Below are 18492 nucleotides of genomic sequence, written 5' to 3' on the forward strand. Positions count from 1 at the left end.
TTAGCTTCCATGGGAGATGGCAAAAGTCACGGGACACCATGACTTGTCCCGTCCCATGACTTTTGGCATGCCAGTGTATTTTAGCAAATAAAACAAAGCTATTTATTGTGAAATACAGATAAATATAAAGTTCCAGTCACAAGTTTAGACACCCTTCTTCTCATTTAATGTGTTTTTTTTTTATGTTTTTTTAGATTGTTTTAAAAGAGTTTTTTAATTAGTTTATATTTTTTTTATTATATTTCTTTCTTTCTTTATTATTTCTTTATATATTTTTTATTCTAATGTTTTATATTTTGATTCTTATGTTATTGTTTATTTTATAATTTCTTATTATTTTACTTTACTTGATTTATTTAATATTTTATAAATTACTTACATTTTATGTGTCAATTTGTTTTTTATTATCTTTTAGAATGTTCTGTTTCACATATATAAATATTCCAGCTCATCCCAATTAAATCGCCCCAAATCACCATCTCAGTTCATCAGGTTTAGAAAGAAAGAAATACATTGTATAACATTTAATGATAAGGTGTGTCCTGGCTAATAACACAACATAATATATGATACCACTTTAAAATAAGTCTCCTTTATAAAGGGTTTATAAATAGTTGATAAATGAGTTTATTAACGTTATTAATGAGGTTATAAACCATTAATAAGCAGTTACAACACATACATAGAAAGGGCAACAGTGGCCTGTCGTTTATACTTAATACTTCATTAGATATGTTAAAAAACTGTCACAGTTTTTTTTTCTATTTATGTGTTTATTAAGTGTTTATAAATGTTTCTTTTTTTTTAACAAAGTTTTTACAAACTACTTTATAAACTATTTATAAACCACTTCTTTATAAAGGAGTCTTATTTTAAAGTGGTACCCAGTATATTATGCTAAATGCTATGCTAAATAAGTTCTAAGCTATGCTACATTAGCATCAGGTAGCTGAACGTTAAAGCATCCGAGAGACTCTTATCTTGGCGGGGCGGTGGAGCCGAGGCCTACTTTGTGCTCTAACAGATAAAAATGGGCTTCACGCAAGCGGCAGATGTGAAATGTGATCTTTAAGCAGCTTGTAACTAGCTGGAGATTGATGAAATGCATCTGGCTCATGCAAACTTGCACAAATAAAGGAAGACGTGCCGTGATGGGAAGCATTTGTCTCAATCACTGAGCACTGAGAGAACAGTGTCAGCACACATATGCCATATAACCTGCACCCGGGAGATCCTCCCTCCGCTATACTCTCTCAGCTCCTAGCACCACTGGTACAAATACTACTACTAACAGTACTACTACTTGCATCACTGTTATTGTTATAAGTGATTTTGATACTTATAATCTTTAAAAAAAAAAAAAAATACTACCATATTTTTCAGACTATAAGGTGCACCGTATTATAGGGCGTGTTAAGGGACGCTAGTAAGGATGCCTACATCAAAGTGAGCAAGGGTGTCGCCATGTTTCATACAACAACTCCTGTCTTACCCACATTTAGCTCTACATGCGATCTTAAAAAGCTGAGTTAACTCAACTTGATGAAAACATTTGTATGAACTCAAGATGTTAAGTTAAACGAGTTGTTCAAATACTCATTACTTATTGTTTCAACTTGATGCACTGAGTTAAAACAACTCAAGTGTTTAATTTGTCCTTTTTTAAAAAATGTTCTGTTTAGTCAAATAAACTAACAATTCAGCTTTATTTTAACACACACACTTTCAAGTTCATAAAACTTCAGTAATATTCACACAACTTATTATTTTAAGTTAACCATAAGTATTAGAAACATTTTTAACATTATTATTTAACTGCCAATACTGACAGTATATTGCTGGGGCAGAATAAGAGTAAACTCAGTAAAGAGTGAACTCTGTAGCTCAAAGCCAGAATACTGTGATCACTACAAACACAACAAAGTTAATGTGCTCTTACAGCCTACAACACTGAGGCCTGGCAATCAACACATATATTATATTACTGCACGCCCAGGATCAGGTAGCTTTGGGCAACAGACAACACAAAGATGGTAAGTAAGGGAGAGACCACACCCAATATGCAAATATTGGCCTGGCAATCAACGTATATATTATAATTAGTGCACGCCCAGAATAAGGTAGCTTTGGGCAACAGACAACACAAAGATGGTAAGTAAGGGAGCGGCTACACCCAATATGCAGATATATGGTACCAGGAACCAATAGGAAAGCTGCATGAACCAACACTGTAGAAAGAGCTAAAAGTTGGTTGAAATCACATTTTTTCAGTGGCTCAACAAACCTTTTTAAGTTTTCCGGTTGAAAACAATGGAGTTGTACTGGCCGGTGAGTTCACTCAACTTAATAACATTAGTTCTTCTGACTAAAACACAGAATTACTTTTTGGAGTGTTGGTGACTCACGCAGCTGAAAGTAATCCCCTTTAGCTTTTTGCTCCTTGTTATTATTAACTGCTATGCGTCGGTTAAAAAGTGTTTAGCCCAATGTGCCCACGGTTTTAAAGTTGTAAAAAGTACTCCAGTCTTTTCTAACTTGCTGCCTATCACTCTACCTCTCTGCATTTTCAAATCTTCACACTTTCATTTTTTTCAACCAATAACTTAAAAACGTAAGTTGAATAAACTTGGGTAAATTTGAATAACTCACAGGAAGTTAAGACAATATGTTATGTCTGTCTTCTGTTTCTCCCTCGTTTGGTCTCTTGTGCTCCTGCCCCTCTGTTTTCCTGTCAAGTGTTCCCAGCCATGTGCTTGTGTTGTTGTTTTTGTACCTGTCTCCACCATAGCTCCGCCCCAGCCCTGCCCTAGCTATTAGTGTTCTCACCTGTGTCCTGTCTGTAACCCCGCCCCCTCGTCATCCAAGCCCAGGTGTTTCTCACTCTCCTCCTGTATTTAAGCCCCTCTGTTTGAATGTTCAGTGTCGAGTCTTTTGTATAGTTTGTATCGTTTGTATCCTTTGTACATTTTGTATCCTTGCTATCCTCGCTATCCGTATGTATCCTAGTCTTAGTTTGGTAGTCTGTGTTTCTTAGTCTTTGTTCTAGTTTTATATTCTCCCTGCCTTGTTTTTTTTGTAGTTGTTTGCGTTACCCGTGTTTTGTTTACTGTTTTATTTTATCTTGTTTGTTTAAATAAACATATTGTTTATAACGTGTAAAACGAAGGAACTTGAGTTCAATATACTAAACGTTTCATGGCAATTGGAATTGAAAAGAACAAATAAGTTCACATAACTTAATGTGGCTGTAATGTTTTACAGTGTATGTACTATGTATATAGTATTATTACTGTTACTATTCCTAGTGCAACTACTAAATCTCCTAGCAAATGTGCAATTAATACTGGTAATTGTACTAGTAAATAGTGTTGTGGATTATATTGTAGATTATTAATAGCACTACAAATTATAGTCCTAATACTGTCTCTAATTTTCCTTTTTCTATTATATTATGAGCACTGCAGACACAATAATAGCAGTTGAAAACATGCTTCCAAATCCCCAGACTAAAGCAATTGAAAATCCCACAGTGCTGAACTCACCAGGTAAGACCCTCAGGTCTGCATCAGTGCCCGTGCGGGAGCTGCCCGGGTTTTCTGCCAGGCAGCGGTAAGTGGCAGAGTCTGGCGGCTGAACCCTGCTGACCTGCAGAGAGCCAGACGGCAGCACCACCACCCGGCTGTCCAGGTCGAAGGCCACGGGCAGGTCCACTCGGTTCTTCTGCCAGCGGACCACCGGCATCGGCTCTCCGGTTACCTCACAGCGCAGCAGAGCCGTATCGCCGAGGAACGAAGACACGGACTCAGTGGGCACCACCACTCGAAGAGGACCTGAGAGAGAACGGGAGAAGAAAAGAATCATTTCGGATTATTCGGTTAATCAAACACTTCAAAATGACACTAACTGAGTGACAGGAATAAATAAAAAAAAACGCAAACTGAATTGAATTCCAGCTGATGGAACTTTGTAAATGATTACAGGTATGGTCTGATTAGATTTTGGGTCTTGAGAGAAAAGGACTTAAACCTTTCCCAAATTGCCTTATCAAAATACTCTCAGAGGCAACTTTTGGGTAGTGTTCCTCCTGGTGAGAGATTGTTGAGTGCTAGACATGCCCCTAAAATGAACTGAAATATATAAATAGATACCATCCTTTATCATATTTAGTGAGAAATCCAGGTTTTGTCTTATTAAGACTTATTAAGTCTTATTAAGGTCAGGTTTGAGTATGGAGGCCTCTGTGAACTTTAAGAACTTTAGCACTCATTCACTTTACCAGCCTTAAGCTATATACCACATTTGCACTACTGTTATATACTATTTATACTGTCATCCCATCTCAATCACCATCAATATTGCACTATTGTCTTCCGTCTTCTGTATGTTTGTTGTGTCTTGTTGTATTGTACATATAGTGTCTCCCACTCTTTTATATTATATATCTATTTCTTTTTTTTTACTATATTTATATATCTATTTCTCCCCCACACCACTGCACCTTGTTTTTGTCTCATGTATGTTTATTTGTGTCCCTGCTGTATTGTACTCATAGTGTCTCCCATTCTCCTTTATTATATCTATTATCTGTACTTGCTGTAAAATTGGGAAGGAGAGTAACGTAATTCCAATTCTCTGAATGTCCTGTACATATGCAGTATTGACAATAAAACTACTTGACTTGACTTGACTAGACTTGACTTGACTCATCACAGTGAGCACGTCAATCCTGCGTTTACTTAAGCAATGGAACACAAGAGGGAGTGTGTTATCGTGAATTGGTCGTAGGCACGAGCCAAAGGTGACCTTGAGTGTTCTGTTGCTTTTATAGAACAGGTTTTTGTTTAAAAAATTAATCAAGAAAATGAAAGACCCTGGCCTTCTGCCAAAAAAGTAGTTCCACAACAAGAGAACTGTAACAGAACTGTAACTTAAATACAAAACGGCGTATGGTTTGTTTGTTAGCTTGAAATAAAAATAATATGGGGATAAAGGGATGTTCATGTGAAAGCTGCGCGTTTGGGAGCATTTCTGACTAGGGGTGGGCGATATGGTTCTAAAATAATATCACAATATTTCAGGGTATTTTTGTGATAATGATATACTTGGCGATATAGGAAAAAAAGGAAAAATATATATAAATTTCAGGAATATAGTATAATAGTATAACAGCATGATCATAATGTGGCAAAATAAATAATATAGCATAAAATAATATAATGCAGCAAATAATATTGCAGAATATTTAGTGTATGCATATAAACTGCAAACAAAAACAATTACACAATAAATACACTTAAAGCTTCACAGTAAATAATAGACTACTTTTAAGACAGAACAGCCCTATTATCACGATATGGATTTTTAATATCACGATATTTCTGTGTCACGATATATTGTATACGATATAATATTGCCCACCCCTATTTCTGACTCTTTTGGAGCTGTTTTTGCTGGGTGGTGTTGGTTAGCTAGCTGTGCCTGAAGGATTGCATTAGGTTAGCGCAACTTGCTTTAGCTCAGCATTAGCTTAGCTTAGCCTAGCCTGGCTGGTTACCGTCCGAGGTGACTGATGGATTTTCTTTCTCTTCTTGACTTATTAGTGCTGGTGTGAAAATGCCCTAAGAGAGGACAGATCACCATTGGCTTCATTTGCAGTGGTGTCGTAGTTGAGAAACCTGAACTGATGATCTAACATTTCCATTCTTACACTTTTCACACACACACACACACACACACACACACACTGTGTGGATTACATTAGCACACTCTGGGACCAAACACACACAGATCCATAGTCCACAATACGGTGTATGCAAATGAACGTTCAGAAGCCAAGCTTTGGGTCTGGGCCGCGGATGCAGTCTAGCATTAAGCAGGCCCACTAGGGGACTCCAATTATTTTTCAGCTTGTGCAAATGAAGTCTGTGGCCCCAGTCAGAGACGCTGGTTGTTATTGGTGTGATTATTGTCAACATTATACCCCTAACTGCCTCCAATTATATCCCGGGATCCACGGAGGGCATGTAGCATTCTCAGAGAGAGACAGAAAAAAAAGAGAAAAAACAGCCATTCCAATCTGTAGCCGCACACGAGCCCTCATTAGTCCTCTAACCTAATCTATTTTAGCAAGCGAAGGGAACACATGTAAGTGTGGGAGTAGGGAGCACAGCAGTGGAGTATGAAATTGGAATGCTGCTCCTATAAATAATATTTTAATATGGCACTCTCTCCCCCCTAAAAAAAATCCCCAGTCTACCGACCCTCGGATAGGCCTGATCTAATGGGCCCACATTAATCTGAGCTACATTAACAAGTCAAGGGTGTAGGGTCTAGTGGCACGAAATGGAACGCTACACATATAAACAGTGATACATCATTTTAAAAAAAAATATATAAGCAATAAATAATATTTAATCGAGGCAATAGATGAACTTGATCTAATAGCCCTGCATTAATCTAATCTATACTAACAAGCATAGACTGCAATTTGAGGAGTTAGGGAGGAACTGTAGTAGTGTAATATAAAATGGTTCACAGTCGCAGTTCGCAGTCGGAAATAATAAGTAATACCATATAAACCACCTTTAAACCACCTGGGATAACATTTATAATAACAACCACCAATCAATCATAAAGTAATCCTAAAGTAATTGAAGTGAAGTGATCAGCCAACAAAAACACAAAGAAACCATTTAGTCTTATCCAGTTGCAGTCATGAAGCAACACCATGGCAACCACTTTGAATACCATAGCAACCCCAAAGTAAACTCATGAGATCCCCATGGCCTACTACAGCAACCACCAAAGCAACACCAAAGCAACCATCCAGCATCATCACTGCAACTGAAGGCTTTAAGGAGAAACTGTAGTAGCATAGTGAAAATGGAACGTGACTCATATACTGTAAATAAAGTTCTGAAATGTAATACCACATAAACCACCTAGAAACAGCTAAGTTATATCCACCTAGGATACCACTTATGATAACAACCAGCGATCAATCCTAAAGTAATTGAAGTGGAGTAATCAGCAAACAAAAACACAAAGAAACCGATTAGTCTTATCCAGTTGCAGTCATAAAGCAACATCATAGCAACCACCTTGAATACCATAGTAACCCCACAGTTAACTCATGAGATCCTCATGGCCTACGACAGCAACAACCAAAGCAACACCAAAGCAACCATCCACCATCATCACTGCAACTGAAGGGTTTAAGAAAGAAACTTTAGTAGTGTATTATAAAATGGAATGTGACTCATATACTGCAAATAACGTTCACGGTAGGAAATAATAAGTAATACCATATAAACCACCTTTAAACCACCTGGGATAACACTTATGATAACAACCACCAATAAATCCTAGGGTAATTATAAAGTAACTGAAGTGAAAGAATCAGCAAACAAAAACACAAAGAAACCAATTAGTCTCATCCAGATGCAGTCATATAGCAACATCATAGCAACCACCTTGAATACCATAGCAACCCCATAGTTAACTCATGAGATCCTCATGGCCTACGACAGCAACCACCAAAGCAACACCAAAGCAACCATCTAGCATCATCACTGCAATTTAAGGGTTTAAAAAAGAAATTTTAGTAGTGTAGTATAAAATGGAACGTGACTCATAATACTGCAAATAACGTTCACGGTAGGAAATAATAAGTAATACCATATAAACCACCTATAAGCCACCTGGGATAACACTTATGATAACAACCACCAATAAATCCTAGGGTAATTCTAAAGTAATTGAAGTGAATGAATCAGCAAACAATAACACAAAGAAACCAATTAGTCTCATCCAGATGCAGTTATAAAGCAACACCATAGCAACCACCCAAGATACCACAGTAAATCCATAGTAAACTCACTAGATCCCCATGGCCTACTACAGCAACCAACAAAGCAACGCAAAAGCAACCATCTAGCATCACCAATGCAACCACGTTGTTAAGGATAGCATAAAAAATACATTGCAACCACGTGAGACACCTAAGCAACCACATGGCTACCTTCTAGTGACACCACATTATCCACTTGGGAAACCAAACCAACCATTACATTACTTAACATTACAGTTGAGTTGAGTCAATGTAGTGTTAGGAGCAACGTTCCTCCCACATAATAGTTCACTGCACCACGCCAACCACCCATAAATGCCATAGTACTCAATGCCAAGCAAAGATCTTTGCAACATCATAGCAACCACTTGACAAAGCTACTATATAGTGACACCATTGCAACCCCAAAGCAATAGCATATCAACCACCTGGCAACTTAGCAACACCATACCAACCACCTGATATACAATATCCCCACAACTATCAAGCAGAACAATAAGCAAAACCATACTCAAGCTGTGCAACTATGCAGTGTTTTATTTCAGTATTATTGTATAAAATATAAAATTTAATGTTTTCCATATATTGTGAAAAATAATATAGTGAACAACATAAAATTAGGATGTATAATAAGTTATAACAAGTTACTGATTCCAAATTAATCGAGTGCATTAACGCTTTATTACTGACAGCCCTAATATTTACAGTATATATTTATACTGACAGGCAACCGAGGAAAAAATGAAAAAAAAAAAAAAAGTGTTGTGAAGTGTGTAATGTAAAATGGGACACGTCCAATATATATTACCCATAATACAGCTGATCTACATCAATAAGTCATCCGAGTAAAGTGAGGGTGGAGGCGGGAGTGTGAAGATTTCACAGTGTGAAATGAATAGTGTGGAATTGATAGTGTGGAATGGTCTAGACATGAATGCAGCCTACAGTATATTATAAAGTGAAGGGTGCAGGTGAGGGTGTAGGGCTGACAGTGTGAAACTGAGCGCAGCACCCACACTGTGCTGACAGCCAGACCTAAAGAGAGAGAGCGAGAGAGAGAGAGAGAGACAGAGAGAGAAAGAGAGAGAGAGAGGGAGGGAGGGCGGAGGGGTGACGGCCACTCCAGCGGCTGCCATTTGCGAGGAGTTACTCTGAGACGATGAAGCAGCGGTGGAGATAAGAGCTGTCTGGGAGCAGGTCGGAGAGAGATAGTGTGAAGGTGTGATTCTGGCTCATCATCCCACATTTAAAGGGATTCACACTGCACCAAACCTCACCCGGAGAATATCTCCAGTAATCCTGCTCCATATTTAATACCATAGCAGCCACTTTAGCACTATAGCAACCATCAGGAATTTAATAGCAATACTATAGCAAGCATACATAAACACCAATAGCAACCTGCTGGCAACAATGTAGGAATAATCTAGCAACCATTATAGCAACCACTTAGTAATCGTCAAACAACAACCACCAAGCAACCATTTAGCAGCCCCAAGCAACGCATCATGTAATCCCACCGCTACACAGCACCATCTTTCTACACTATAGCAATCACGTAGCAACACCATAGAAACCACCCGAGACACCCCAACTACCAACTATCAACATGATAGCAGCCACCAAGCAAACAAACAAGAACAATAGCATAACTATAGTAAGCCAATTACTAACACCATACCAACCACCTACCAATACCATAGTGTTCGCCTGGCAATTATTTTGCAACATCATATCAACCACCTACCAATAACACAGCAATCACCAAGCATAAAACGTATCAACACCCTATCAACCACCTGAGGTACCATAACACAGCAATCATGAAGCATATCACGTATCAACACCATATCAACCACCTCAGATACCACAAGAGAGCAACCACAAAGCAAAGCACTTAGCAACACCATATCAACCACCCATCAGTACCACAGCATTCACCTGGCAACCACTGGGCAACACCATATCAGCCACCTGAACTACCATAAAACAGCAATCACCAAGCATTACACTTAGCAACACCATATCAACCACCTGAGATATAAGCATTACACTTAGCAACACCATATCAACCACCTGAGATATCATAAAACAGCAATCAACAAGCAAAACACTGAGCAACACCATATCAACCACCTGAGATACCATAACACAGCGATCAACACGCAAAACACTGAGCAACACCATATTAACCACCTGAGATACCGTAACACAGCAATTAACAAGCAAAACAATTAGCAACACCATATCAACCACCTGAGATACCATAACACAGCGATCACTAAGCATAACACTTGGCAAAACAAAATCAACCCCCTATAAATACCATAACATTTACCTGGCAACCAACTTGCAACACCATATTAACCACCTGAGATACCGTAAGACAGCAATCATCAAGCAAAACACTTAACGACTTTAGATCATCACCTACAAATACCATAATATTCACCTGGCAACTACTTAGCAACACCAAATCAACCCCTTACAAATACCACAGCATTTACCTGGCAACCACTTCTCAACACCACATCATCCACCTGAGATAGTATAACACAGCAGACATCAAGCAAAACACTTAACAACATTAGGTCATCACCTACAAAATACCATAACATTGACCTGGCAACTACTTAGTAACACCATATCAACCACCTGAGATAATATAACACAGCAACCACCAAACATAACACTTAAGGCCATATCAACCACTTAGCAATTGAAAAGCTATAAATGATACAATAAAGTAGGTCAGTTATAAAGGTGGTTGGAATTGTTATAGTAAATAATAATTCATAACCACCCCCTAAAATCTAAAATGTAATCAACCACCCCATAAAATGACACACACACACACACACACACACACACACACACACACAGACACACACTATAGATACTAAAACTGAAGAGAGAGAGACCCAAATAAAAAGTATGAGTAAAATAACTACGCTGTGAATAAACAGGATGTTGGACAGACACTGCTGGATTCAATCGACTTCAACTTCAGTCAGCTTCAGCACGCAACACTGTTACTGTACACACACACACACACACACACACAGACACACAAACACACACACAGTAATCAATGTAGCCCCCTAGCTCGCTCAGCAAGTCACCATCACATGCCCAACTCTCCACTCTCACACTGTCTGTTAAAAAACCCTGAGGGTAGACCACACACACACACACACTTACATGCACACACACACACACTTACACACATTCACACACTCACAGCTATAGCTTAATCAATCAAAGCAAGATGTTTTCAGCTGCTTCCATGTTGCTGCTGCAGAGGCTGAGAGTATAAACAGCTCGCTGATAACAATACAGAGCTATACACAGAATTAATTACAGCCTTAAATCAGCGCGGATAAACTGCAGCGCGTGTTATTAACTCCAGCACAGCGTATCGATAACACAGCTAAATAAAAGTACAAGCTACAGATAAGGACAACGGAAAGATAACACAGTTAATAAAAGGTGAGCTGGGCGATTCACTAAAACAATTCACTATTGCAATACTTTTTAAACTGCAGTACAATGACACAGCATCAAGTGATAATTGCACTAAAACTTAAGATATGTCTGCCAGACAAGGTTATCTAGACGTTGTAGGGTTAGAAACACCACATCAACCACCTAGGAAACCATAACAACCGCAGAGCAACCACCTAGCCGCAATATAGTTAGCAAACACCAGAGCAAACATGTGCAAGCAAATACAGTAGCAGCCGCTTAGCAGTCAGTTTGCAACACCATGAAAAAAAAAACACCCAAGGTACCACAGCAACCACCTAGTAAACATTTATGAGCCTAAACTAAACATTGTAAGAACCCTATGGGATCAAACAGCAACCATCTACCTAACCTATAGTAATCAACCATCATCAAAACACCAAAGCAACCACATGAGATACCAAAGCAACACCTAGCAACAGCCTATCATCCCCTAGCAACTAGTGCTCAAGTTATAAGGCATTGTAAGGACCAGAGCAGGAGCAATATGCCCAATTAGTCTATCTTAGCCCGATCTCGAACCACCTAACAATTAACAATAGCAACACCACAACAACCTCCTGGTAAGATATCATAATTTCCACCCTTTAATCAACAACCATCTGGAATACCTTAACAACTATGTAGTAACAAAATAGCAACCAAATAATTTAAAAATCACATGAGATAACAAGCCAAACACCTAACAACCACTTAGCAACACCACAGCAACCACCTGAGATATCAAAACAACAACAACTTAGCAAGAAATAAGCAACACTATGGCAACTAAAAACAAAGGCAAATGCTGTGGGATCCAATAACATATCATAGCCACCACATATCAGCACTTTAGGAACCATTTAACAAAAAAAAACACCACAGCAACCACCTAGCAACGCCCAGAGGTGTCAAGTAACGAAGTAGAAATACTTCGTTACCTTACTTAAGTAGAAATTTTGGGTATTTCTACTTTAGTGGAGTAATTATTTTTCAGATTACTTTTTACTTTTACTCCTTACTTTTTTACAGAGTTATCGGTACTTTCTACTTCTTAAAATTTTAAAAATAGCCTCGTTACTCTTTATTTCGGCTTGATTTGGCCCGGCTGGTCAACATAAAAAAAAACACAAATCGCGCCATCAGGAAAGCTTGTGATTGGATAACAAGTATAAACATAAAAGATCGTCTATTGGTTTTTATTTGCACGTCACGTCAAACTCCACAAGAACTCAACAGAGGAGTGTAGCCTAGCCTATAGAAGAGACTCAAGGAGATGTCTCACTCTAAACTGAACACCAGCGAGAAAGTCCCTAATTATGCATCATCTCCAGCTGCAGCTAGTAGCTCTGCGGAAGACCAGCCAAACCCACATCCCTGGCCATACCTGGAAGAATTTTTTGGAATGATTGGAAGCAAAAATAACTCTTTTCGAATGCGCTGCAAGCTCTGCACACCCAAGCACCACGAACTACTGGCTTTCAAGAATTCTCCATCTAATCTGAAAAAGCATATTGAGGTAAGCTGATATTACTACAATATATTGTATTAACCTACTGATGCACTAATGGTGAATTTGCAATGGTTCTATGGCTTGGTACATGCCAAATACATGCCAAGGTTTGCTTGCTAAGTCTAGGCTATTAAACCCTTTTCGAACGGGATTAGTTTCTCAGGGGGACGTCTGTGAAAGAAAAGTTTCACACTTCTACTCGGTGATAAAACTCTCAAACATGGACTACAATTGAAAAAAAAACAGGAGAAACAGTGAGTTTTAGCCCCTCCGTTTTCCACTCGGAGATTTGTTTACGTGTATCTCCGTGGAAACGCGCGCCCAAAGTGTAATTACGGTCCGTGGCAGTGAGTGGACAAATAGCTATTTTATTAAACGTGAGGTGTTCCACAGAGTTTTACGAAAAACAGTGATTAATTCAGCCTGTAATTTTCTCTGAGGACATCTGAGAAAAACACATCCATGAAATAAAATCACAGAGGACCCCCCATAAAAGAGAAAATTACCCCAGGACCCTCTGAGAAACTAATCCCATCTAGATATGATTCAGTGTTGCAAGTTCATTTGAGTTTAGGTGTAGAGGTGGGTAATCTAGGTCAAGAAAAAGTAAAAATCCATCCCAGGATTTTGCTCCAATCGCCTGGCTGGCTCTGGAGCCTAATCCTTGGATGGATTTTTTTTATTTCTGGACCTGTATTAAACACTTTTAGCTAGGTGTGCGTTTGGGACATACTTACAGAACCATTCTAGGTTCTAGGCTAGCTAAGAAAACGTTTAGAGTAGGCAACACTGGGATCAAAGCAAAACCTTCTACTTTATAAAATGTATTCTGTAACAATTTTTTTGTTTTGTTTACTGCATAAGTTTATATGCCATAAATTGGATGGCTTCAGTATTAATCTGCAACAAATGTAGTTTTTTTTATTTAATTGTATCCAAACCTTGGCTGGTACTGTATAGTATTGCTATATACAATATTTGTAAGTTCATTGTGCAAAGCTACAGTCTACATCTGGTTAGTAAAGCATGTAGTAAGGACAGGTATGATACTGTCTGTGTGTGACAGTGTATACAGGTAAATAGTAAAGTCTAAGCTTGTGGTTTGAGAGAAATAATATGAATGTCTGTGCATTTATTTTCTTCACAGAAGATACACCCCACTCATCTAAATAGGTACATCCAACTTACTTCAGCATCTCTCAAAAGGAGATCATCCACTGAAGGCTCTTTAGCCCCACCCTCCAAACAAACCAAGCTGTGGGAGACTCGAAGAGTGTCCCAGGAAAGTGTGGATAAAGCAGTCCTCAAATTCATTGTCCAAGGCTTGCACCCACCACACACTGTTCAGCAACAGGGCTTCATTGATCTAGTGCAACATCTTCAGCCAAATACAAATGTCATGACACGCAATACTGTTGTGAACAAAGTCACAAAAGCCTCAGTTGAAATGAAAAGAAAACTGAAAGCTGCCCTTAGTGAAATTGAGTTCATAGCAACGACAACTGACTGCTGGACGGCACACCGTCGCAGTTTCATTGGTGTCACTGCACACTGGTTTGACCCCAAAACCTTGCAGAGATCCTGTGCTGCCCTGGCATGCAAGCAACTTAAAGGGTCACATACTTTTTCTGCTCTGGCTGGTGTCCTAAATGATATTCACACAGAATTCAGTATCAGAGAAAAGATTGTTCGCACTACAACTGACAATGGATCAAACTTCCTGAAAGCCTTCAGAGTTTATGGGCAGACTGAAGAGAACAACAATACTGAATCTGTAGGAGAGGGTGATGGAGAAGAGGATGATGATGGCCAAAATGATGATTACGATGAAGAGGAGGAAAGATTTGAGGGTGTTGAATTTGTTGATGCCGGAGCCCTGTTGGATGAAGATGACTACTTGGAATTCCAGCTACCCAAGCACCATCGCTGCGCTTGCCACCTTTTAAATTTGGTGTCCACAGTTGATGCTTTAAAGGCAGAGGTCAACCCATTGTACAAGCGTGTGTCAAGGTCCACATTTGCCAAATGCTCTAGCCTGTGGAACAAAAGTTCAAGATCAACCACCGCATCTGAAGTAATTGAAGACCACTGTAAACTCCAACTCATAAGACCTGTTGCTACAAGATGGAATTCACTCTTCTCAGCCGTAGAAAGAATAGTGAGAATAACAAGAGAACAAGGTGATGGAGCCCTTGCAGCTGTCTGCAATGAACTAGATACACCTAAGTAAGTGTGTGTTTTTCTGCCTTTCAGTTAACAAAGTGATTAATGATAGTTAAGGCAGTTATATGCTTTAAATGCTGTAGAACACATGTATGCCAATATACAGTCCACATATTGACTATGAATTATTATTAGCATTCATAAAAATAATTTACAAAATTCTTAGATCACAGTATTTTTTATTTATATTTATCTTCCATGTTGTGTGTTCTTTTCTGCTTTGTACAGGTTTACTCCAGTGGAACTTGCATTTCTTGCAGAATATGCGAAGACAATGAGCCCAGTTGCAAAGGCACTTGATGTTCTTCAGGGAGAAACCAGTGTGCAGATGGGATGGTTGATCCCCACCATAACTCTGCTAAAGACCAAGCTCCAGCAACTTCGCCTCACCACCAAGTTCTGTGAGCCTTTGATTGATGCACTGCTTTCAGGCCTTGAAAAACGCTTCAGAGAGATGCTTGCAGATCCAGAGCTCATCGCTGCAGCCATTCTTGTTCCCAAGTTTAAGACCTGCTGGACAAGTGACGAAAATACCCTAAAATGTGGTAAGTGTCTCACTTTTCAACTTCACTTTAATATGTGTAATTTCTGTGGACACAATGAAGTGAGTTTGAAATTACCCACACAATACTGTCATATAATATAAATTGTCCCGCTTTTCCTTTTTTTATTCCACAGGCATTGACTACATTAGAAGCCACTTGGGCTCTCAAGCAGAGAATCACATTAGTGAGGGATCCCAGTCATCTGAGGAAGACGACTTCTTTTCATCCTTGAAAAAGACACGTCCTCTTGAAACAACCCAGCAATTGGATGCGTACCTGGGCTGCCCAGGAGACACAGTAGAGGTACTAAAGTCCTTCCCAGCTGTGTGCCATCTATCACTTAAGCTTAATACGGCACTCCCTGCCTCAGCAGCCTGTGAAAGACTGTTTAGTGTTGCAGGGCTGATCTTTAGACCAAGAAGAGCATGCACTAGCTCTAAGAACTTTGAGAACCAGCTGCTGCTGCGACTAAACAAAGATTTTTGGTAACACTTTGTTGTGTTTTTTTGTGCTTCACTGATAGTTTCTGATGTAGAGATTGTTTTCTAACATCTTCAGGTTACATTTGTTGATGATTTACATCTGCTGTACTCAGAGACGTGCAGCTAAGTTACGCTAATGCACACTGCAATAAAAGATTGCCATAACATCCCTCTGAAGTTTGACTTTTTTAGCACCATTTCAGTACTTATAGTCAACTAGTCATCATAGGCACCATAGGCCCCTGTAATGCGGCTTAGGCTTCTGTCATTTTTCCCCTTCCATTACTTTTACTTTTATACTTTAAGTAGTTTTAAAAGTAGTACTTTTATACTTTTACTTAAGTAAAAAATTGTGGTGATACTTCAACTTCTACAAAAGTATTTTTAAATTCCAGTATCTATACTTCTACTTAAGTAATGAATGTGAATACTTTTGACACCCTTGGCAACGCCTTAGAAAAGACCTAGCTGTTTAGTAGCTAGTGCTGAAGATATAATGACTGTTTCACGTTGCACTGCTTTTAGAGTAAGAAACACAGCAATGCAAGTTGGCCAAACCACAACTTAGCAACTATACACAATACCACAGCAACCATCTATCAACACCATAGCAGCCAGTTAGCAACACCATTTGGAACGAAACAAAAAGGGTTCTAAATATTACTGAAAAAAGTTTATTTAACTAGTTTTCCACCAATATTAAGAACCTTTTAACCATGCAAAAATCAATCAGGTATGCAAATGGTTCTTTATTCTGGTTACACACCATAGAACCATAGAAGAACCCTGTTTTTTAGAGTGTGTTTTCTGGAGGTGGTTCTTAAGGCCTCGTGGCTGTGCTGCTCTTCTTATCTGAGAGGATTCTCTTTGTCTGCGTTCAGCTGCTCATTTTCTGCTCTTCTCTCCATCCTGATGGTGAACAGCTGCCACTGTTTACTCTGCAGCATCGGGCCACACAACACACACACACACACACACACACACACACACACACACACACTCACACACATTGCACTTCTGATTAATCTCACACACTCTCTGTTTAATCTACGCTCTGAAGAGGAAACAATCACACACACACACAAACACACTCCTGCACAATATGTACAGGCCAAAGATGTGCAAACATATGCAGATACACACACACACACACACACACACACTCACATTCACTAAACAATGAAAACGAGCTCATATGAATATGCATTAAACACACAAACACACACACACAATTAGTCTCGCACAGAAAACACACACACACATGTGCTTATCAGTTCTCACACACTTAAAGCTGGCCATCACTGGTTGGCTCCAGTAGCCTCACTGATCTCCACTATAATATTCATATAATATTATACTATTTAATCTCCTAAAATCCAAACTCTTACATTTCATGCATTTTTATTCCTCTTTGCTATTTGTGCTAATTGGCACCTGATTAGTGTAGGAAAACAAAGAATTATCTTTTTACATAATGTAGTTTTTAAAACAAACCAAAAAAAGTTGTCCACATATGTGGACTCCAGTTTTATATTTCAATAGAACACAATGCAACTAGTCGCAATTAGGAATTGACGTGCAAAACATGTATTTTGTGCCCGAACACAGCAGCATTGTTTTTGCCTGAATGCAAAACAAAAGTAGAATATGACCAATATGGCTCATTTGAAGTGCTGCTTCAACACGAAGACGTAACAAAGTAATAGAAACATAAATATTCACTGTATTTACTGTTCACTATTTTAATTTCTGAACAAAATCGAAACTGCAACGTGAAAAACTCTTTGGCCACCACTAGGTATAGACAGTATAATGTCTTTTTTTAGTTTTTTTATTTCCTATTTATTTGTTTCCTTATTATTATTATTATTATTATTATTATTATTATTATTATTATTATTATTATTATTATTATTATTATTATTTTAAGTAGTTTTGTATTATTGCTTTTTAACTTATTTAGATTTTCTTTTATTATTACTATTATTTTATTATTATTGCTTTTATTTTTTTAGTTAATTTATTTATTTGTATTTTTATTGTATTATGTAAAAGTTAGTTTTAGCTAATTTTAACTCATTTTTTTGTATTAATCTTTGATAATTGATCTTAATTTTATATCAATTAAAATTATTATTTTTATTTTTTTCTAATTTTATTTTTATTGTTTATCAATTTTTATCTTTTAATAACTGTTATTTTAAAATAATTAAATTTAGCTATTATTTTCTGTCATGTCAATCCCTGTTTTAGTGTTTGTGTTCTAGACAACCCAAAATGTGATGTCCACACATGTGGACGCCAGGTCCACACTAGGAGGTTCATATACAATATTGGTACTTTGAAAACTCTAAATTAATATAAAACATACACTGA

At 38.1% G+C, this 18492-nt stretch overlaps 1 protein-coding gene across 2 annotated transcripts in view; it reads right to left on the reverse strand.

Annotated features, from left to right (window-relative positions):
- Positions 1-18492, reverse strand: part of dcc (DCC netrin 1 receptor) — a 442661-nt gene that overhangs the window by 232711 nt on the left and 191458 nt on the right. For both annotated transcript variants that reach the window (XM_022668821.2, XM_022668820.2), the window contains exon 3: positions 3543-3830. In XM_022668821.2, coding sequence (XP_022524542.1) covers positions 3543-3830 — 288 coding nt within the window. The remainder of the gene's footprint in view (positions 1-3542; positions 3831-18492) is intronic.

The sequence above is a fragment of the Astyanax mexicanus genome, chromosome 1 (assembly GCF_023375975.1).
Source record: "Astyanax mexicanus isolate ESR-SI-001 chromosome 1, AstMex3_surface, whole genome shotgun sequence".
Taxonomy (NCBI): Eukaryota; Metazoa; Chordata; class Actinopteri; order Characiformes; family Acestrorhamphidae; genus Astyanax; species Astyanax mexicanus.